The sequence below is a fragment of the Cryptococcus depauperatus genome, chromosome 1, assembly GCF_001720195.1.
Source record: "Cryptococcus depauperatus CBS 7841 chromosome 1, complete sequence".
Lineage (NCBI taxonomy): Eukaryota > Fungi > Basidiomycota > Tremellomycetes > Tremellales > Cryptococcaceae > Cryptococcus > Cryptococcus depauperatus.
In genome coordinates this window covers 908,124-929,149 of record NC_089468.1, presented here as the reverse complement: position 1 = coordinate 929,149, position 21,026 = coordinate 908,124, and the positions used below count along the sequence as shown (strand labels likewise).

At 44.6% G+C, this 21,026-nt stretch overlaps 7 protein-coding genes across 7 annotated transcripts; 4 read left to right on the top strand and 3 right to left on the bottom strand.

Annotated features, from left to right (window-relative positions):
• Positions 1-227: 227 nt before the first annotated feature.
• L203_100367 (uncharacterized protein) lies at positions 228-2,202 on the top strand (the record flags this gene model as incomplete). The annotated part of the gene is made up of 10 exons (XM_066209826.1): positions 228-404; positions 458-476; positions 534-614; positions 664-727; positions 777-1,075; positions 1,129-1,238; positions 1,288-1,709; positions 1,758-1,988; positions 2,074-2,086; positions 2,134-2,202. The coding sequence occupies 10 exons, from the start codon at positions 228-230 to the stop codon at positions 2,200-2,202; spliced, it is 1,485 nt and encodes a 494-aa protein (XP_066065923.1).
• Positions 2,203-2,478: 276 nt separating this feature from the next.
• Positions 2,479-4,063, bottom strand: L203_100366 (uncharacterized protein; the record flags this gene model as incomplete). The annotated part of the gene is made up of 4 exons (XM_066209825.1): positions 2,479-2,911; positions 2,957-3,813; positions 3,862-3,953; positions 4,009-4,063. The coding sequence occupies 4 exons, from the start codon at positions 4,061-4,063 to the stop codon at positions 2,479-2,481; spliced, it is 1,437 nt and encodes a 478-aa protein (XP_066065922.1).
• Positions 4,064-4,355: 292 nt separating this feature from the next.
• Positions 4,356-5,404, top strand: L203_100365 (uncharacterized protein; the record flags this gene model as incomplete). The annotated part of the gene is made up of 2 exons (XM_066209824.1): positions 4,356-5,339; positions 5,396-5,404. The coding sequence occupies 2 exons, from the start codon at positions 4,356-4,358 to the stop codon at positions 5,402-5,404; spliced, it is 993 nt and encodes a 330-aa protein (XP_066065921.1).
• A 359-nt stretch (positions 5,405-5,763) lies between these two features.
• On the bottom strand, positions 5,764-9,651 carry L203_100364 (uncharacterized protein; the record flags this gene model as incomplete). The annotated part of the gene is made up of 7 exons (XM_066209823.1): positions 5,764-5,830; positions 5,888-6,654; positions 6,705-7,870; positions 7,937-8,145; positions 8,199-8,262; positions 8,305-9,214; positions 9,262-9,651. The coding sequence occupies 7 exons, from the start codon at positions 9,649-9,651 to the stop codon at positions 5,764-5,766; spliced, it is 3,573 nt and encodes a 1,190-aa protein (XP_066065920.1).
• Positions 9,652-10,217: 566 nt separating this feature from the next.
• On the top strand, positions 10,218-10,607 carry L203_100363 (uncharacterized protein; the record flags this gene model as incomplete). The annotated part of the gene is made up of 2 exons (XM_066209822.1): positions 10,218-10,391; positions 10,482-10,607. The coding sequence occupies 2 exons, from the start codon at positions 10,218-10,220 to the stop codon at positions 10,605-10,607; spliced, it is 300 nt and encodes a 99-aa protein (XP_066065919.1).
• Positions 10,608-10,970: 363 nt separating this feature from the next.
• L203_100362 (uncharacterized protein) lies at positions 10,971-16,599 on the bottom strand (the record flags this gene model as incomplete). The annotated part of the gene is made up of 6 exons (XM_066209821.1): positions 10,971-11,236; positions 11,298-11,733; positions 11,791-11,933; positions 11,990-15,778; positions 15,829-16,114; positions 16,168-16,599. The coding sequence occupies 6 exons, from the start codon at positions 16,597-16,599 to the stop codon at positions 10,971-10,973; spliced, it is 5,352 nt and encodes a 1,783-aa protein (XP_066065918.1).
• Positions 16,600-17,088: 489 nt separating this feature from the next.
• Positions 17,089-20,552, top strand: L203_100361 (uncharacterized protein; the record flags this gene model as incomplete). Its single annotated transcript, XM_066209820.1, has 14 exons — positions 17,089-17,154; positions 17,223-17,289; positions 17,338-17,440; positions 17,491-17,806; positions 17,861-17,938; positions 17,984-18,283; positions 18,347-18,496; positions 18,546-18,672; positions 18,726-18,856; positions 18,908-19,030; positions 19,080-19,917; positions 19,969-20,075; positions 20,123-20,244; positions 20,294-20,552. The coding sequence occupies 14 exons, from the start codon at positions 17,089-17,091 to the stop codon at positions 20,550-20,552; spliced, it is 2,787 nt and encodes a 928-aa protein (XP_066065917.1).
• Between the last annotated feature and the right edge of the window lie 474 nt (positions 20,553-21,026).

Sequence of the window (21,026 nt, the reverse complement as noted above, 5' to 3'; positions counted from 1 at the left end):
TCCGCAAAACGGACATTCACCCCAAGTCCATTGATCATCTTTTGCCAACCACGTGGCTCTTATCTCTGATAAGAACTTTTGTGCCTGATGATGATATCATCCAATCAGCGCGGAAAGAGATTCAAGTGGATGAACAATATAAAAAGTATAATCATATTGCATTACATATTTCTCCTTTTATTTTTCATCTTCCGGGAAGAATGCTTTAGAGAAAAGCGTATCACAATATGCTGGCCGAGTTTAGAGGATGGATGAACTCCCGCCGGCCAAGAAAGTTAACATTACTCGGAAGAGCAATGGCACTTATAGTCGGGGAGTTGTTATTCAATGCTGCTTGTTGGATTGCAGCAGGCATATGCTTTAGCAGCGCAGACGGGATTCTGGGATTTGCGCTGCTTGCGTGGGTAGGTAATTCTTTCTGCCATTGTTATATCGAAACTGATATTGAGAATCGTAGACAATTGGCCTGCGGCATGGTATGTTTAGCCTTTGACAGAGCATTATGCCATGAATCTGTTTGACAAATAACCAAGGACTGGATGCCGATCATATCAGTGCGATAGATAATGCCACCCGGCAGCTAGTCAGCCAAGGGCAGCTTCCCATTACCTGTGGTATGTAATATGGGATAAATGACTAGCTGCTGATAACATCCATGGGTAGGACTTTTCTTTTCATTAGGACACTCTACAATTGTGATCATTGTCAATACTGCAATCGCTATCAGGTATGCCTCAGTCAGCTATACACGTCTTCATACTCAACCTGGCTTGCAGCGTAGATATCTATGACAAACTCGACAAAGTAGGCTCTATAGGTGGTATAATAGGTACCTCTGTCTCTGCATCCTTCCTCTTCTTTATCGCATGCCTCAATATTTACTTTTTGGTTGGAACTATCAAACATCGTCGAGCTATCAAATGTCGTCAAGTCCTAGATTTACCGGCAAAAGAAGCTGAAGGTGATCCATCGACAATATACGGAGGAGGTTGTATAGTGAGGGTGGTAGGGCCAATACTGAGAGTTGTGGATCGGCCTTGGAAAATGTATCCAGTTGGAGTTTTGTTTGGCTTTGGTGGGCCGCCTATTATTGCTTTTGGATGCGAGTTGATGCTGGCAGCCCATTAGGATTCGATACTGCTTCGTCTATAGCACTGCTCGCTATATCTGCAGTGGCCCAAAGAGGACCAAGGGGTGAATCTATCAGTCATGGAAAGATTGTGATCCTTCCTCTCCTCGTATACTCTATTTTGCAGTGCTACCGAGGTGGAGCTAATCTCGTTGTAGTTCACCGCCGGCATGTCACTCGTTGATTCCCTTGATTCGATACTCATGCTGTATGCGTACGCTGCCCCTAGTCGTTCTACTCCCGAAGGACGACTTTCGCTATTTCAAGGTTCTGATGATAAAGATGAACTGTTGGCTGATACGGCTGTTCCTACGCTCACCACAGAGAGCGATGACAATCAAGCAGGGAGAGAGCGAGAGAGGTCTATTGGACCCATGGAAGAGGTGGAGGGCATAAGAGACGAGGATGTCACTGAGGTAGGGAAGGTTGTGGCTGAAGAGGAAGAAGAGAGAGTTGGAGACTCATCAGACATGACTTGTCAAGGTGATGCGAAGAAAAGACGAGTCTTGACGGCCAAATCAAATACTATGTCTTCTCTATCCATTCTTCTCACTTTTCTCTCAATCCTAGTCGCTTTCAGGTTGGTCTAATCCTTGTTGAGTCTATCGGGAGCTGACATGTAGATAAGCATCTCTTTGATTGAGATTATGGGTTTGATAGGAGAAAATTGCACTCAATGCCAAAAGGCTGCAGAAAACCCAAATGGCAGTGGCTTGGCTGGAAGATGGTGGAGAACATGGACGAGGGCCAATGACCAGTCTGGGTATATCGGGGCAGCCATAGTGGGTTGCTTTACGGCCATTCTCTTTGGCTGGTATGCTGTCAAATGGGGACTGAAAAAGTGGAAGTGTACGAGAAAGTAAGCTTTCATTCGGTATGCATATAGTGCTCATATATAATGTCTTACTACTCTCAATCTTGATTTTTTACTGAGGACTTTTAAGAGCACAGAGCCAAGTGAGTGCTGAGATTTTCGATACCGTCTCAATGCTAAACGTAAGGAGATTTTTGTCGAGTTGCTGCCATTCACCGAACAATCAAACATGCGAAAGTCAGGTCAAGCTTGTACATAGCTTGACAAATACCTGGAGTGAGTATCATGTTACATAGTAGATTTGTAATGATGGCAATTTTGATTATTGTACATTTCAATGTAGAGGATGCTTGTTTACCTAACACTCAAGTCGCTGCTTGAAAATCAATTCATTGTCACTTTGACGAATGAGTATTGTGCTAGAGGGTAAGCGTTACATGCAATATAGAGTGACAACATGATGGAATACAAAAGTTGGCACGAGATGGCAAAAATCCCAAAGATGTCCCTGTTTAGAAGAGATTGTTGTGATACTTTAAGGCGTAACTGCCGCACGACTTGCCAGCCACTCTTGGTATCTTCTTCTCCCCAGCTCTTTTAGAGTCATATCTTCTGCCCCTTGCGGGATGATTTCCAGATCCGGAAAAAGTGCTTGTATCCTCGATCTACTCGCCAAATCAATTGCGGTTTCCCTTCCATTCTCTGAATAATTGTTTTCTGAAGAAGTAACAAGAACTTTCAGGTCAGGTAAGACGCTGTGTGCCTCTTTTTCATCTCGCTTGCTGCCATCTATTGATGAGTTTGTGACTGCGAGTTTGCCAATGACGTTCGACGGAACATGATCACTGTGCAAGCTAAAGCCTGTACATGCAGCCACTGCAGGATCTGGTTCCTCGTATATAGCATAAGGGTCAAAATCATCAGGAAGTTCGTAGGCAAGGTCGGTGGGCCGTGGAGGCGCATATCCCCTACACTTGATATTAGTGTTTGTCAGAAATAGGCATTACACCCACCAAAGTGCCTCTTCTAAATCGTTCAATAACCTGGCTACTCCCCCGCCCTCTTTTGCAAGCCCAACAACATTCTCTTTGTCCAGTTTACCATATTGCCCTAATCTGACAGCTCGCGCAAATGCATGCCTTACGCGCTTTTGAATCCCGACAACTTCATCAACATCCAACATTGCAAAGCCTACTTCCTCTTGCCAAAACTCCACATCTTCCGCTGTGGGCAGTATTGGCACATGACCAGCATGTTTGCCTTCCTGAACAGCGGTCAACATTAGGCTTTTCCAATAGCTTGGTCCGACCTGCATGCCTTGTGGCATATTTGGGAGCTGATCAAAATTTCCATCATTGATGATCCACGGACAAGGATCATGAGGATAGGTGAGAGTCCACACTGCGTCGATAAAGTAACCTAGTGCATGAACTAATTCAATCACAAAAGGTCTCACACGTCTTGACCCCAAGCGCTGAGCGATATTCACGAAAGGGTTTGGCGCTTCTGCTAATCTTGGCCTATTGGACATGCGTCTAGGCACCACTTTTGCCTGTTTTGAGCGTTCAAGGATGTCCTCGTCTATTGCCAGTTCAACATCACGCAGTGCCATAATGGAGACGGTGTTCAGAGTCTCGAAATCATCCAATTGCAAGGGAGATCCGGCGTCAGAAGAAAATCGAAGCGACTCGTCGTAATCACGAGGGGACTGAGCCTCATTATTAAAAGAACGGAGCGACTGCCGGCTCGATGTTTGGGCGTTTCGCGATGAGCTGCTAACAGTCACAAGAGGTATCCCAGGGCTCAACCGTCTGGGTCGGGTTTGAGATGAACTGGCAGGATTTTGTATCTGTTGCTCTGACGCCCATTTCTACAACTTTATCAACAGCTAGCCACTGGCAAACAGAAAGCAGCCTACTCTCCATCTTGTCACTGCAACATCTTGTTTCTCCCTAGGAGATGACCCATTGCCTTCCACCTTTTGCAGAACAATCCCTCCAATTTCTTTACCTTTTCTAGCATCAGCCTTGACTATGGCCATATCTCACCCAAAAATGTATCTCACTTGGACTGGAATGACGTTGAGGGTTTCCTGCCAGCCGAAAAGTTGCGAGATCCATTTGTTGTAAAAAGAGGATAATCAAAAATTGTCGAGTAAAAAGAAGAAATAAAAGAAAAAATTTAATTAATGGTATTGTCAATTTTTTACGCGTTTGATTTTTAATTACGCGAATGACTTTTATCATGACGTGTTGTTTGGAAGACTTTTATATGTACCTGAATTTTTCCACGTGGCTTGGACCAATCACATCCACACTCGCAGGGTGTTTTTTTCGGCAAGATATTTCTTTTTTGCTTTTGCTTTTCTCTTTCTTTTATCTAAATAAATCAATTCTTGGCTTTTAATCCAACATGCCCGTCGCGAAGAAGAAGGGCGCCGTATTTGGTATATACGCGGACTCTCCAGACCATTCGGCACCACTCACTACAATAGTCCCAACGCTTACTTCCCCTACGCGATCCAGTACCTCTCGGCGGGCTCTGTCCTCTCTTCAACCCAAACCAGTGGCTTCTGTCCACAGCAGGATATCGCCGCTTCGGTCGGTCTCTGGGCTCAAAGAAAAGCCCTTATCAGACGTACCGGTCAAATCCAAATCCAAACCGAAATCAACACTGGAGATTTTTGCTGATCCTGAGCCATCGAGACCAAAGTCTTTGAGTGGTGTGAGCGGCGCAACCAAGCGTCGTAATGTGCCTACTCCCCTTGTAACCACGCAGTCTCTCCCTGCGCCTCTTGGAGCATCTACATTTTCCAAACGTTCGCGTGACCTCTTGTCGCCTCTTCCTATCTTTTCAGAACGTAAAGAAAACGATGGCATCTCACACCAACCAACAATACGTTCCGAGACCGGTCAGTCTCCTGCCAAACGCGGTCGTATTACGTTGTCTGCTGCCGACTCTTCACCTGCCATCATGAATTCATCTTTGCAGAGGAGCAAAGGGGCGAGAGATAAAGAGAATGTCGCACCTTCTATTTCGATTAACGAGATTGAGGGTTCTCCGGCGACGCGCACCCGATCAAAGGCGCATGTCGTGCAATTAGATTTCTCAATGACTCTTAGCCCTCTGACATTCAGGGACTCGCCTCAACGGCGTCGCACAGAAGTGGAGCGTCTTATTGATGATCAGCTCGGTGCTGGCAGGAGGAAGAAGCAGACAGTCGAAGAGATGATTGATCAGGCATCACCAAAAATCACAAAATGTGTTAATGAAAAAAGTGACTCTAGCAAAAGCAAGGGTAAAGGGTTTGAGGTTTTAGCGGACGGGGCGCTGGCAGATGTCAGTGAAGCGTATGGAGCAAAAGGAAACGCTCCAAGTGGATTTACCAGCCAAGGCGTAAGTTGTGTACGTTTTTTCCTATGAATGAACCATGAGCTGATGGCTGTTAGTAGCAATCTTGATTCTTGCTGTCTTTGAAGACTGTCATAAAAATTTCACGACTTTACGATTTGATAACGACACCTCAACTAATATCAATAATGATTCGCTTATACCTTTGTTTTACAATATTCCCCACTGCCTCTTGTTGGAAGCCGTCCTATGTTTTCGTATACCTCATCATATATCATGCAGCCTGTATCCGCAGATGACTACCAAGCACAACTGCATCTCAACATATTGTTTCTATCAACAAATGGATGCAAGTTTTGTGAACATTGTCTTTCGTGGTTATATCGTGATAAATGTACTGTATCTCTGTCTATAGGTAAATGGCTGTGATGCCTACCATACTTTTGTCCTGCTGAGAATCCCGAATCAACTATACATAGACTGCTGCCGCAAAGATAGCTGGACGATGATCTGAGCGTCCTTCCAGCAATTTCATCCTGTCAAAAAGTCTGTTCAGCATAATTCTGCATCACAACATGTGTTTTCCAACATACCCCGAGTCATCAATAGTCCCGTAATGCAAGCACTGAACTTCTCCTTTTTGCCATCTCTTGCTTTTTTGTGCCTCAGCTTCCTCTTTGGGTTTGTGATCACTTCTGTGTAACCATGATGGAAGATTTTGTAACCATCGCTGGAAACCGCTCAACTCATTCTCACGATCAGTTTTCATAGGAGGAGCAATACTGCTCTCGCGAAGAGGGTTGAAGTTGATTTGTCGTCTAGGAGGGTCAGGGGCGGACTGGCTATTTACTATAATTTTATTGCTCTCGTCATTGGCGGGAGAACTGAGCTTAAGCGCGGTGGTGGCTGGAATAGATTGGCTAATGGGAAAGAATTTATCTTTTGCAGAAGATCGGTCGGGACTAGCGCCTTTCGGCGCTGGAATTAGACCTGACTCGTCCCAATTAGGACCGTTTTGTTGAACGTCAAGACCAGGTGTTTCAGGAGGAGAGGCAACAATAATTCCGATTGTTTCACCACCTTCGGTATGTATAACTTGTTCTGACAATCTGTCCAAATTGACTTCCTCTTTCTGTTGCTTCGCAGCTTCTTCTGCTTTTCTGGACGATATAGATGATGTCGAAGGTTCCCTAGTGGGAAATCTTTCCAAGCGATGGCGGAAGTGATTAAGCGCAGAATGGAAGCCTGTTTGGATGCGACTTAAGCTTCCTTCATGGACAGCAGCATTTTCTTGTACAGTTTCAAGCACGGAAGTCAAAGGATCTGGAGTAATTTGGGTTTTCCAAAGAACTCTATCGCACTGCAACGATGTCAGGAAATTTTAAGAAATGCAGCATGGTGAGCGCTTACCCAACTAGGCACTCTCTGTTTTTTTGAGCTATCGTATACGCCTTCTCTTCGATCCAAATCCATCTCAAAGTCTGATTCATCTTCCGCTGACTCTCTAATACTCTTACTACTGGAAGTTCTCTTTATGAGAGATATCGTTTTCTCCAAGAATGGCTTTCCGCTAGCCTTGGCAGAATAAGTTAAATCATGCAATGTGTCTGACCGAGCCAGCCCAGGACGATCATGACTGTCGCCATATATTGAACTTGATGCAAGATCTCGGGCACTTATGAAGGAGGAAAAAGATATCGGGCGGTTATCAGTATCGGCAGTGTATTCGGTATATTCGGTACCATGGTAGGTAGAAGCAAGACTCGAAAGAGATGTTCGCCGAGACTCCCAGCCATTTCTATCTTCCCATGTATCTCCTTCTCTTGCTTGATTTTTCATATTCCGTGTACTCCTTAAACTCATTCCTCTCATCCTTCCCTTTCTTCTTCTGGGACTTGGAGTCAAAATGCCATTCATTTTCACTAGGCCCAAGAGATGCCTCGTCTTTTCCCTGAGAGCATTTTCAATGGTCCGAGGTTGAGAACGATGCTGATAGGTATTGTTATCTGAGTCGCTTTCGATGTCTATTCCAGAGTTATATTGACTTGAATCGAAGGATTGACGATGTACATCTTCTGCTTGGATCGATAGATGGTTCTCTTCTTCACTATCATATCCGTTTGTTTCACGCTGTTCCCGCCCTTGACTCATCCTGTTTTCTTCGTCCTCACTATGACGGTTAGGCTTGTCTAGATACATCTCTTCAATTGCATATACCTCCGATAATCCGCTTGGGTTGTCTTTGTGTATTTTTTTCTTCTCACTTAGACTCGTCTCATGAGTCTTTGAAATATGTTCTCCGTCGGCTGGAGCAGACTGTGTCGAAATTGAAGACTTTTGTCTTTTCAATGTCCGTCGAAGGTTCTTGTTCGTTGCGCGAACTGATTTCCAAACATCATACTTAAATGTACAAGGAAAATCAATGAGAGCTTCCTTAAAACCTACGAATGGATTGACTTCTGGGTCTTTCGAGTCTATTATACGGTGGAGCTGATCGAATGTGAGCGCATCCGCATATCTTTTTTGCTCGATGAGCCAATCAGCATGAAGCCTAGATAGCTCCACTCGGAAGTTTACTATCATCTCTGTTAGTTGCGAATTCAAGTTCGAGTACCAATACAAGATATAAGATAGGAACGTACAGTCGCCGCACCAGAAAACTGTGTCAAATCTGTCAGTGATGTCCTCTTCCTGTGCTCTGGGATCATCTTTGGCCAAAAAGCAATCCAACTGTAGTTCTTTCTTAATTTTTGTAATATTTGCTTTGCGCAATTCCATTCGTTCAGTATGCGCCGCAAGGTGCGAATTGACAAAAAGGAAGGTGCGATCCGCTATTTTGAGGCTTATTCCTCTGTAAGAAGAGTTATATTAGATCATGAACGACAATCAATAGCTACAACGTACATGCCGCCTTTGTTACCTACCCTGCCTCCTGCTAAACCTGCTGTGACGAAATCTTTATCCAATCCTACAAGAATCAGCTTCCTCTTGTGGAACGAAAAAGACTTACCCTTTACGAGATGTTCCGCACCCTTGTAGACATATATTGAAAGATACATCCCCATCAGTCTTTCTTTCACAATATGCACATAGCTCCCTCCTTCTTGTCTGTTGTTTTCCTCATCTGTGGGGATAACAATCTGAGGCCTTTTGTTTCGAGACTTGGTTGGTGATGTCAACGAATCTTGTATTCGATGTCTTGAATGGCCAAGATTGTCATTGGATGTCACATCATGGGAAAAGTAGTTCTCTTCATCGGAATCACTAACGTTGAATTCTGTCGATTGGCGGGATAGTGGGCTCACAAAAGGATGCAAATAGTTTTGCTCTTGAGGAGACGGTGGCTTTAGAAACGGGACAGAAGAGGTAGCTGCAATTGGAACTGAAACGGAGCGCATGGCAGTAGCAGGTCGCGGTGACAGATTCATCGGGGCCATTTTATCAGTAGATAAAGGTAATTCACGAAAATTGGGGTTGGAAGGGTTGGAAGGGAGAGGAGTCAGTAGACCATGACGAGCACTAGGAACGCAAAGGTAATCGTCCAGCATTTGGCTCCAGCCTTTCGTTGGCGGAGTATGCTTGTAAACGAAAGGAGATTGTAAAGCTGTAGGACTTGAAGGTCTCATTCGCTCATCTTCTTCCTCGTTGACACAGGGAGACCTATGTCCCGCATCATCTTTCTCGCCATCCTTTTCCTTTTCTTTGGCTTCTCTTCTATTTCGCAGGTTGACGCCCTTGATGATACCCCCTCCCAGGCCACGCGGTGCACCGCTGGGTGTGGGACATTCTTGCCCGGCGATCACAATGATGTGATAAGGATGGGAATTTTCTATAGGGAGATCAGGTAGTTCCCCTTCTATAGGGGATTCAGGCTCGTAGGGTGGGATTTTGCCTAAAAGAACGGAAAGGTCGCCCTTGGGCTAAACCAGTGTTAGTGCAGACATTAGTGGGGGTGTCAGCAACTCACCAATGCATCAGCCATGTTCCAAGTGACAATTAAAACCTTGATTGCTTGTCTCTGTGGCTCTGGAGGTATAGTTATCGACATCGCTTCAGGCCCCCTTGACGTTTCAAATCCTGTCAACGGATATGTTGCTGACCTCACAACATCCTTGTCTCTAGGTTGAAGGTTCTTCAAAGTATCAGTTCCCACCTCTGAAAGTTTTTGTGCGTGCGTCTTGTCTTCAGTCGCCGTAGGATTGTGTGGTTCATGGTTATTCTGAAACAAAGCCGCTAATCTCAAGCCCAGTTTTTGATCAGAATATTGCGATAAGACGTTGTTTGTGGCATCAACTTGGGTTGGAACACGAGAGCATGCCTCCTGACCCTTGCGGGCAAAGGAAAACAAGCGAACCATCGCTGTTGCTCTCCTATCGCCGTAGTAGACTTGTTTTTAAAGAAATGACCTGCGTTCGCCCACGAACCAAAGCTCACGTAGCTAAGACGCTGCGATTGTCAACGGTTGCAGACAAAGGAGTAAGGATGAGGTATGACTACTGACATGTAAGACGCACAAATCTAGTCCAGCGACAGTGGCGAAGGTTTCCAGTCAATTCCTTTGACTATCAGACGTGACGGATGGCGATTGCACCTTTCAGCTGGTTCTCCTTTAAAATCTCGTGTTTGTGAACGTATTTAGAAGGAGCGTATCATGGCATGCTTGCACATTACTATTGATTTGAAGAATGTTGATGATAAATGTAAATATAGAATGAGAAAAGAAAGAAAAAAAGAAAGAAAAAATCAAAGTTAAACAAAACGGAAGATGAGATTTCACGATGAAACTGTTTCATAATTGCTGGATTACTTGTTTATACTTAAAAACCCTGGCCGCACCAAACAAATTACTTTGTATTTATCATTAATAACAAAAATATTGTCTTTTGAATATACAATTCTCTTTATTTTCTATTCACATCTATTATGAACAAGCAAGCTATATCACGCCCTTCCTCGCCCCTTACACATAGCTCATACGAACCTCCGCCCATGAGAGAATATTCTGCAGCACAGCTTCACCTTGCTGCATTGCTCATGTTTGTCATCTCGACCTTATCCGTTTGTCTGGGGATATCCTACGTATACTGTCCTGTTGGTGTAAGTCATGATCTAAATATGAACTTGAGGAATGGTATACAGCGAATAGCCAGAAATGCAGTTTGTAGTTGACTCATAAAGGACATTTAGCTTTGGTGGTTACATTCTTTGTGTACGGATGAACATTACAAGTATCTGCTGCCATTACTTGTACCCGTCACTGTTTGGTTCGCAATTGCCAACTGGGTAGGATGGGAGTTTTTTCGCTTCTCATGACCAGATGACGAAGGGAGAAGGAGTATGCCATGTCGAGCAGATATTCAATAGAACAGGTGAGTTGATACCCGTTGTGAAGGTGTTGGTAACAAGATAGCCCATATTCTGTTACAATGTGAGTAAAAGGTCAGAGAATAGCCGAGGCTTTATAGGTGTGCATATGTCATTACAGATACGCTGCTGGAATGAATTCCAGAATATCCACATCCATAGTTGAAAAACATGAAAAAAGAAGGGGGAAATATGTATAAAGAATAAAGCATCAAAAAGAAAACTGGCCAAAGATCCTACTATAAAGACCTCGTCTACCAAGGAGTCTCTCTCTATCTGTTGGACACGCTTGGACATACGTTAGGGTCATAATTAATCAAGATTTCGTATACTTCCTATCCTTGGAGATTTCGCCTCTTCCCTCACTCTCTCCCGATGACCTAAAGCGCTCTTGCTCCTTTCCCTCTTCTTTGATGTCGAAAAATTGCTTTCTACGTCGCTCCGAGAATTTGATGGTCGCCGAGAGCGAGTGGACCAACCGTGTAATGAGGGCGTTTCTGGCCGTGTTGGAGTATGAGAGACATTGGGACCGTGACGAGAATGATGGTGGCCAACAAGGTGTTTGCCGTCGCAGCATGCTGTGATTTGTTAGCTTCCGGTGTATATATATATATAGGTAACCATGAAGAATTAGCTTACCTCGAACATTCTCCAAGCCCTCAAAAGATGTATCTAAATCATCTCCATCTTCTCTTGAAACGAGATCAAATTCTTCATCCAGTACGAGTGCACCCTTGTACGCTCCCTTGTACCTATGTCCCCCATGGATGGTAGCTGGAACCTCGTGTCTTTTCAAATATTCATGTGCAGGCGTTCCTGCCCTCTTTCCCATGGAGGAAGATGGTCGAGAGTAAGTGCCCATTGCAGTTTGTGCGCGCGATGCTCGAGGGGTAGCATTAAGTGACCTTCGTTCCGATCCAAAGGAGCGTAGAGACATAGGAGATTTTGGCATAGCGAGACGGCCTTGCTCATCAGCTACTGAGTTAAATGCAGACCGGAAGGTATTGGGGACGGCGCTCTCAGTGAGAGTATTATCTGCCTCAGTCTTTTGTTTCTGTAAAAGGAACTGCAGGGCCTAGACGATGTTAATTCTCGACACACAAAAAGTTAGTTTGGTTGAGGCGCGACTTACAGACATCCAGAGTTCATGTCGTTCCTTGGTTGCTGCAGTAAACTGTATGTCTCGCCCAGGAGTTGACACGACAATACTCTTCGTGAACAACCCAGGAGGTTGAATGTTGCTATCATCAATTACGTTCACGTTTGAAATAAACACTGTCGATGTCAGCCTTTAATCCAACACTGCTTACTCTCGAAAACCAAACACTCACCACTTTTAGCTGAACTTTCACTAGTTCTGCTGCTTCCAGGGTCTTCTGAACTCCAGTACAATGTCTTAGTATAAGGATGAACCCAGAAAAACCTTCTATGGCGATTACTACTTTGGCCTTTTCCGACTCTTGATCTAGTATATTTGTAAAGATACTCTCCAATCATCGTCTGAGTAATGGCGTGGATTGTCTGGGGATCAGTGGACCCTACAGGATTTGCCTCGGGTTTGAAAGCTGTACCAGCAAAAGAGTCCAGCGAAGACAAAGAAGGATTACGACCATGCTCTGTAGGAAATTGATCGTAGCCGACAACGCTAGAATTGGCGGACGCATAGCCGCTAGAGGCAATAATATTACCTGAGTGTTTACGAAGGCTGTGGGTCTTGCGATTGTCTTTGAGCGGGGTGACAATGGTGGGCGAGGTAGGTTTGAAGCTGCTTCTAGAAGGTTGACGAGAGGTTGAAGCAGAAGATGGTGGCATTTCTCCTGTGGCTCGTATAGCAGCGGCAGCAGAAGAAGGTGCTGTTCGTAAAGACCCGCGGTGGCCACTGCCTGACTGGGATGGACTCGCTACGTGATGGTGGAATTCGCCAGGAGATGGAGAAGTGGGTCGAGGAGGAGGACCCATAGACATCTTCTTGACGACGCCTGCAGGAGGAGGTCCAGTGGGAGGAGGAGGAAGGTTCATAGTAGGAGGTTTTGACCTATCAGGTGGAATGGAGCTGGCAGGTGAGGGAGGAAGCTCATCCTTCTTGGACATCTTGTTGTCAGCAACGGTTGTGAGATGTTCGGAAGAGACTCTGCGGCTACCTCTGTTGCTGAGTACACTAGTAGTTGGAGGAGCTTTGAGGAAATCATAATTAGTGCCCGGCGCGACTCGAAAAAGACCAATATCAGGGTTGGGAGAAAGTGGAGAAGGGGGAGCTGAAGGAAGAGGATCGGTCTGAGAACCAGAATCAGAAAGAGTGAGGGATTTGTCAGCGGCCGCAGGTACTTCAACGATTTTTTCTATGGTGATGATCTTCTCCACTGGTACCTCAATCCGTTTTTCGACAATACGCTCAACCTCCACAGGGACCTCAACCACCTTCTCAACGATACGTTCAATTAGTATTTCAACCGGAACTTCGACCACTTTCTCTACCTCAACGATCTTTTCTACGATCTTTTCAACCTCAACAGGTACTTCGATAATCTTCTCCACCACCCTTTCAATCTCGACAGGAACCTCTACCCTCTTCTCAACGACAACTTCCACAATCTTTTCCACAACCTTTTCCACAATCTTTTCTACCTCTACCGGCACCTCCACAATTCTTTCCACTACTTTCTCAACTTCCACTTCCTTGATGACTTGCACTTCTACAATCTTCTCGACAAGCTTCTCTACAATCTTCTCGACTTCCACTATTTGGGGGACCTCTATAATCTTCTCTACGATCTTTTCAACCTCAACTATTACTTCAACTCGCTTCTCCACATCGACGTTCACAGGTACTTCTCTGATCTTCTCAACCTCTACAATCTTTTCCACAATCTTCTCAACTTCCACTTCCTTGGGAACCTCTTTGATAACCTCAACGATTTTTTCAATGATCTTTTCAACTTCCACGATTTGTGGAACCTCGACAATCTTCTCCACTGGAACTTCCACAATCTTCTCAACTGTAATTTCTACGATCTTTTCTACGATCTTTTCAACCTCGATAGGAACCTCAATCCGTTTTTCTACCTCAATGAGTTTTTCTACAATCTTTTCTATCGGAATTTCCACAATGACCGGCTTCTCCACGATCTTTTCGACTTCAACGATACGGTCGACGGGAACTTCCACTATTTTTTCGATGATCTTTTCTACCTCAACAATGCGGTCCACTGGAACTTCTACAATCTTCTCGACCTCCACTATTTTTTCGACGATCTTTTCTACCTCAACAATGCGGTCCACTGGAACTTCTACAATCTTCTCAACCTCCACTATTTTGGGGACCTCTATAATCTTCTCAATAATCTTTTCGACCTCTATGGGCACTTCAACTCGCTTCTCTACTTCCACAATCTTCTCAACAACTTTTTCAACTGGTACCTCCACTCTCTCAACAAAACGCTCCCTGCTAGCAATTTTATGAGCTTGTTTGGCAGACATCCAACCACCAGCAGCGGAAGTAAGACCGAGGCTAAGATTGGAGCCGGAACGAAGGCCTCGAAGTGTATGTTCTATATGATTACGATTGTATTCGTCTTCTGTCTCATCTGCGTCAGAATCATCGGCCGTTTGATACTCTTTACCGGTTTGCCAAGCCTCTGTCTCAGTATCCGTAAGAAGCTCGGAATGAGATTGGTTAGGGGTGATAGTACCGACGGTTTCGGCTGCAGATTCATAATCATCGGTATCGGTGGTGGTAGACATGTCTCCAATAGACCCGGAATGAGGAAAATCTGGGTGCGTCCTGACTGTGGGAAGAGGAGTGTTACCTTTGGTTGGGGTTGTCCCGCTCATAAAATGAGGAGTGGCAGGAGGAGCAGGTACGGGAGGAAGAATTTCAACACGTGAATCATCCACAATGACTCTTTTAGGTGTTTGAACATTCCATCCAGAAGAAGAGCTGTTAAGCTCAGTGGGAGTGGACGGGGAAGGAGAGTCTTCGTTTTGAACAGCAGACATGACAGGTATCTCAGAGGTCCAATCAGCTGTCATGACGCCCGTGTCAATACACTTGGCGGGCTCCTGCATCTCAATCTCGTCGGCCAATACTGTAGGCAGACCAAAGTCTGCATTGGGATAATGCTCAACCATACTTGGAGAATTTGAACCAAGGCGATCTCGAGAGTCCGTATTAAGAACTTGGCCCAACCTCTCGCCCGGAATAGAGGGTCCAGGGCTGTCGGAAAATCCGCGATCATGGAGCAGATCAGGTGTACCAGAGCTAGCAGAGATGAAACTCTTATCGCCAGGACCAGGAGTGCTAAAGCCTGAAGCAGTTCTGGTAAAGCCAAGCTTATGGCCGATACTAGAGGCAAAGGCTTTGCCTCTACCACGTCTGCCTCGAATGGAGTCTCGACCTCGTGAAGCATTGATGGCTTCTTTGTCCCATTCGTTAAGATGACTACCAAATTCATCTGCGATAAGTTCTTGGTCCATAGAGGATAACCTAACTCTTTCATTCTCATTCTTGAGTTCTTCAATCTGTCTTTCTGCTTTCTTGAGCTTTTCGCGAAGTTCGTCGTTTTCGTTAACAAACATTTCGCCGAGTGGTGATCGAGGGAAAGGTTTTGAAGGCGTAGAGTCAGGCGAGTCAAAATCCGAATCGAAGAGCTGAGAAGGAGAAAGAGCTTGGTCATTTGCGTCAAATCCAGGGCGTTTGGTAGGAGACATGTTGCTTTTACTAGAAGCTGCGAAAACACTCTGATCATTTTCCTCGCCGCGCTTAGGAGTGAGCATTCCAGGACTGGGGCTCATTCCAGATAACCTTCCACGTCCACTAACCCTCTGTCTCTCAATGTTAAGTTCTCCAAGTAAATCGCTCTTATCTCGCTGTAAGCCAGCCGTGGTCCTCCTCGCTTGAGCCATATCGGTCTCATGTTTAGTCTTGAGTTCCTCGATAGCTTGGGCGTTCTTCTCAGATTCAGTCTTGTAAGACTCGGCCGATTCTCGAGCGGCCACAAGGCTCTTTTGTAAACGTGTTTGCTCGGCGTTGGATTTTGTGAGTTGTCCTTGCATATCGGTGATTGTAGAACGAAATTCTTGAAGAGAAACCTCAAGATTCCAATTTTCCTCCTTATAACGTTCTACACATCATGTTAGCTGATTTGCACGATTGAAATTACTCTATACGCACCAACATTGGCTTCAGCAGACCTGACGGCAGCTAACAACCCCTGGTTTTCCTGATCTCGACCTTCCTTTTCCTCAGCGACTTTCTCTAAGTCACGGTCTTTCTCCTTCAGCAGAGCTTGCAATCGACGAACTTCAACTAAAAGGTTCTGTCCAATTTCTGTGGCAAATTCCATATCAAGTTGACGGTGCTGGGTGTTACGTTGTCTACGAGTGAGGTTATTCGCGCCTGGTAATTTTTTAGAAGGCGATGCAGTAGTGATGGATGGTCCTTGGAGACTCTCAGGCATCTGTGATTCAACTATCAGCTTCAAGTGTATTCAATATGTATGTTCAAGCACACCTTCCCGCCAAGCTCTCGCATCATATCTTCATTTTGACTCTCCCAATTCCTCATAGCTTGGTCCAACTCTCGAAGCTTGTCCTTTGTTTCATCATCAATTTCGTCTCCTACAATATTTTCCTCCTCAAACTCTCTTATTCTCTCTTCCAACTCTTGCTGTTGTTTCAATATTTCCTGTCCCATTGTTCCTAACGTTTGAAGCTGTGTTGATTTTTGCTCCAGCAAATTAGCCAGATGCGATCGCAAAGCATCTACAGTTAGTTCTTCCCGGCGACAGGGGCTTGGAGAAGCTTGTGGACTGTTTTCTCCCGCCATGGATGTGAACGAACGAGCTGACGGTGGCGCGGGAAGAGAATGTTTGAGGTTCAAACGGGATCGCTGGCGAGGGAGTGTAGGAGACCCTACAGAGGGACCGGCAAATGGGTCGTCCATGACGCCCGTCCAGCTGATTTTGAAATGCCTAAAAGACCCTATGAGCCGCTCGACTGGTGGAGAGTATGTTACTGAAGCAAGCCATCTGTCAGCATCTGTCTTTATGTAAGAATAGTCTGTAATCTCGCTCTGGGACATGAAACGCTCAGACCCCCAGCTTGCTTCGCAAGCGTTGGAACTCACATGGAACCCAGCGGGTCAAATTCAGCCACCTTGTTCCAATAAAAACTTTAATAAACTGTGTGCAAATAAGTGGTAAATTGAGAAAGAAAATAAAATCCAAAAGTTGTTCTTTGGCGTACTGTTTGTTTACTCATCAGAAATCAACTGAATGTCGTAACGCGCCTATCTTTTTTTTTTTGTTTTATAGAAAGGGCGTGCCTATCAGAAATTAACGTGCCTGGCTCGTGCCCTTGGTTGACGCGACTTTTAAATTAAGCGTTTGGCCACTTCTTTTCATTTCCACATATTCAAGCAGTGTGCGTATAAATGCCAGCTTTTCCGTCGTCAACTCCAGCAGAGAAGCCGTACAAGAATCTTTTGAACTCATCTCAGGTAAGCAGTGCATGGCATGGTGAAAGTTAAAGGTGTAGTATGCAAGAAATAATTTTCGGCCCACGAAGAGAGGATGGCGGAGGACATTGTCAGCTCAAGAGACCCCATCTGCCTTGTCGCGCAATTTAAAACATTGTTAGTGCTCAGGTTTTATGCGCAAGTAGATGCTGATGTAGGTTACAGATTGGGGATACAACAATTTTCGTCACCCACAACTTGAGATTTGTACGGATGTTCTTAGAGGATGTGACACAATTGTAGTAGCTCCTACTGGCCTTGGCAAATCGTATGTTTCCAAACTGTAACTATGACAATCAGCGCTTACAGTTTCCGTAGTATCTGTTTCCAGCTCCCAGCGATTACAATTGAACACGGTGTAACCATCGTCGTCTCGCCTTTGAAGGCCTTGATGACAGATCAGGTCGCTGGACTGGTATCGCGTGGAATTAGAGCAATCCAGCTGAGCGAATATAGTACACTTGAGGAACACAACGAAGTCAGAAGACAGATGAGGATGGGCCATCCGGAAATGAGGCTTCTATACGTGACACCAGAAATGCTGCTGAGTGATAAGCATCGATCGACCTTTGATATCGCTTATCGGCAAAAGCAGATAGCAAGGTTGGTAGTTGATGAAGCACATGTCATAACTGTGATTACTCATTATGCGCTACAATTAAGACAATCGCTTATAGCCATCGTGTAGGAATGGGGAACAAGCTTTCGAGGGAAGTATCGCGAGTTGGGTGAATTCCGAGAGAGGTACTACGATGTCCCGATTACTGTAAGTTTGATCATACCAAATGAAACCCATTAATTAGCCATATAGGCTCTAACAGCATCAGCAACTAAACGAGTTCGAGACGACATCATCCAGACGCTCCGTATTCGCAAAGGTTACGGTCAATGGGTCATGCCTTTCAATCGACGCAATCTTTTTTACGAAATCAGATATCAAGGAAGAGGAAGTTTAGATGAAGACGATGAACCCGAGCCTCAAAAAAGCACTCTTGAAGACATCGTGAACTTTCTTTTCAGATATCGGCCAGAAGCTATGGCCAGAAATAGAGCAAATGGAATTGATAGACAATGCGTAACAGGTATTGTTTACTGTAGAACCACCGCCGCTGTCAGTTTTTTTCTTTTTTCTTTCGGAACTTCAATTTCTGATTTGAGCCGATGGCTCATCCAGTGTGAAGACGTAGCCGAAGGTCTACGCCAAAAAGGCATTAAGGCAATGCCATATTATAAAAACCTCAACAAAACTATTAAAGATGACGCCTTAGCAAGGTGGAAAGATGGATCTATAGAATGTATCGTGGCTACGATAGCTTTCGGCATGGTGCGTAATCTTATTGAATTTCAAGCATGGAAGCTAACAAATAAAATAGGGCATTGACCAGGCAAACGTCAGATATGTGATACACTACCAAATGCCCAAAACTTTTGAAGGTTATTATCAAGAAACAGGTCGTGCAGGAAGAGATGGGCATATTTCCCACTGTTTGTTGTATTATTGTGACATCTTTATTTCAACTACCATTGGCATTTCAGAGCTGATGCGACCTTAGCAAGAGAGGATGCTAAATACTTGCAAGGCCTTGTCGAACAAGAAGACATCAAGCAGCGAAGAATCATTCGATCAAAGACTGGCAATGCTCACGCAGACTTACCGATTTCAGGTCTGAGCAGTTTCCGAGCTGTAAGCCAATTATTGTGTATAGCTAATACTATCACTAATAAGTGAACATAGCTGCAAAGTCATATTGAAACAACTGGGCGGTGTCGACACGTTGGAATATGTACTTACTTCGGGGAATCAATTGATGCCAAGGATCCAGAAGTAAAAGCCGCCTACTGCGAAGATATGTGTGATGTACTGCTGGATTCTTGTATCTTTAGGTCTGAACTGAAACTGTCTTCAGGTTTGCAAAGATAGTGCAAAAGTTCGCAAGGCTGCTATGCAGCTTTCTGATGGCATTCCTGTTTTGAGCTTGTCGCCTAGACCCGATTCATCTTGCTACCACTGCCCAATTCCGGAGACAGAGCATCAGCTCAAACCTTTATCTGACTTTCCTGTATACAAAAATGCAGTAACAGGAGCTTATATGGATGAAGAACTTCTCATCTCGCATAGCCTGGAGTCTCACATCTCTGAAGATCAAGGGAGTGAAAGCCTGAAAGTATCAAAGTATCCTGGTTTTCGGCCAATCATCAAAACCAAGACCGATCAAACCTACACGTCCTCAGATAACATTCGAACTTCACTTCATACGTTGCCTTTTTTTCCATCGTCTACCATCATTGAATCTCGCACGCCCCTCTTGCCAGCTGAGCTGTCCACGGAATGTGTGCAGTCAATTAAAGTGCAAAGGATCTCACAGACTAATACTCATGGCGAACCATCATCTTGCTCAATCGCTAGCAAAAAACGGAAACTACAGGATGAGCCAAATCACTCGGATATACGGAAGGATTATGCCAGAACATATTGTAAGATTGTGCAGCAGAGGGGAGAGATAGAAAATGTCGGTCGAAAGAAAGCACTTGTGTGCGAATATATCGACGATCCTCAACCACCATTTGCTACAGCTCGGCTAGGGCCACAGGCCATGGCCATGAAAAACATAGTTTACATCAATGATTCAGCCGAAGGATCCGCTGCAGAGCTGAAATTGACTAAAGAACAGAGAGTTAAAGCAGAAAAGCTGTTAAACAGTGTCGCTCCTGCCAGAGGCAGCGGACCGTATAAGTGTTATAATGGTGATTTCCTTTACCTTGATGACCGCACGGAAAAAGCTGATGATAGTCCAGCAGCTCCGCCGATGCCAAGAGTTGGGATTATTACAGCAAGTGCAAACAAGACGTTCAAGCCACCTTTGTTAAAATCTACTAATGAAGTGAGATGTGAACTCTTGGTTGTATGTTCTTTTCGCTTTAGCCTGAACAGTTCTGATAGAAGGTGAAGAAAGCGGCGCGAGACCAAGCTGTCATGAACCTTTCAAATGCTTTAAAAGATTCCTTGGCACATGGTGATTTGGCCAGAAAAATCTTGAAACATTGGGGAAGAAATGAACGAGGTACTTCGCGGTAAGTCTTTCCTAGCATCACTTAGCTCACGCTAACATCGAATCGTCAGTATTAATGCTCTGATAGGCATCGCCCGATTAATAGAAAGAGATATAGCCAACACTCACCGCGAGAACCCCTCTGCCTATATCCAACGTATCTCTGAGCTATGTAAATCTACAAAAGCTTTCCGCTCATGTGAAGTTGTTGAAGCTATCTTACGAGGAGAAACCGACATGTTTGATGATAAGGAAACTATCTTGGAATGCGTGAAGATTTTCGGACAATATTTGGAGAACTGGGATGCAACGAGACGAAGACCAAAATGAAGAAGATATCTGCAGAGGTTGAAAAATGCGACAGTGATTGAAACAATGGTGTACTTGATTTATTTGTTGTATAGACCTGAACTGTATAGCTATCATGAGCGGCTTGTATCTCAAGGACAATCTATATTGGGGTTGAATATGTAGGTCATGGATTACCACCATACGGGCTGACCATCATCTTTTGAGAAAGAGCACATGGTTGATCCTCAATGCTCTCAATCATCCAAAAGCTAAAAAGCATGCTATCAGCAACAACGTACCTATCAAAGACACATCACTGTGGTTTATTATCAGTTTATATACTGAAAACTTTTTGAGCCTCTAGTATTTCTGTTTCCTCGCATGTCTTAATTGCATCGTTGAAACAAGGTTTTAGAGTTAGAAGAGCAACCCATAATAATCTCAGGAGCATAGCTCTATGACACTATATCCAACAGCCAAAAAAGATTTGTTACAAGAAAAGTGGCTGTCTTG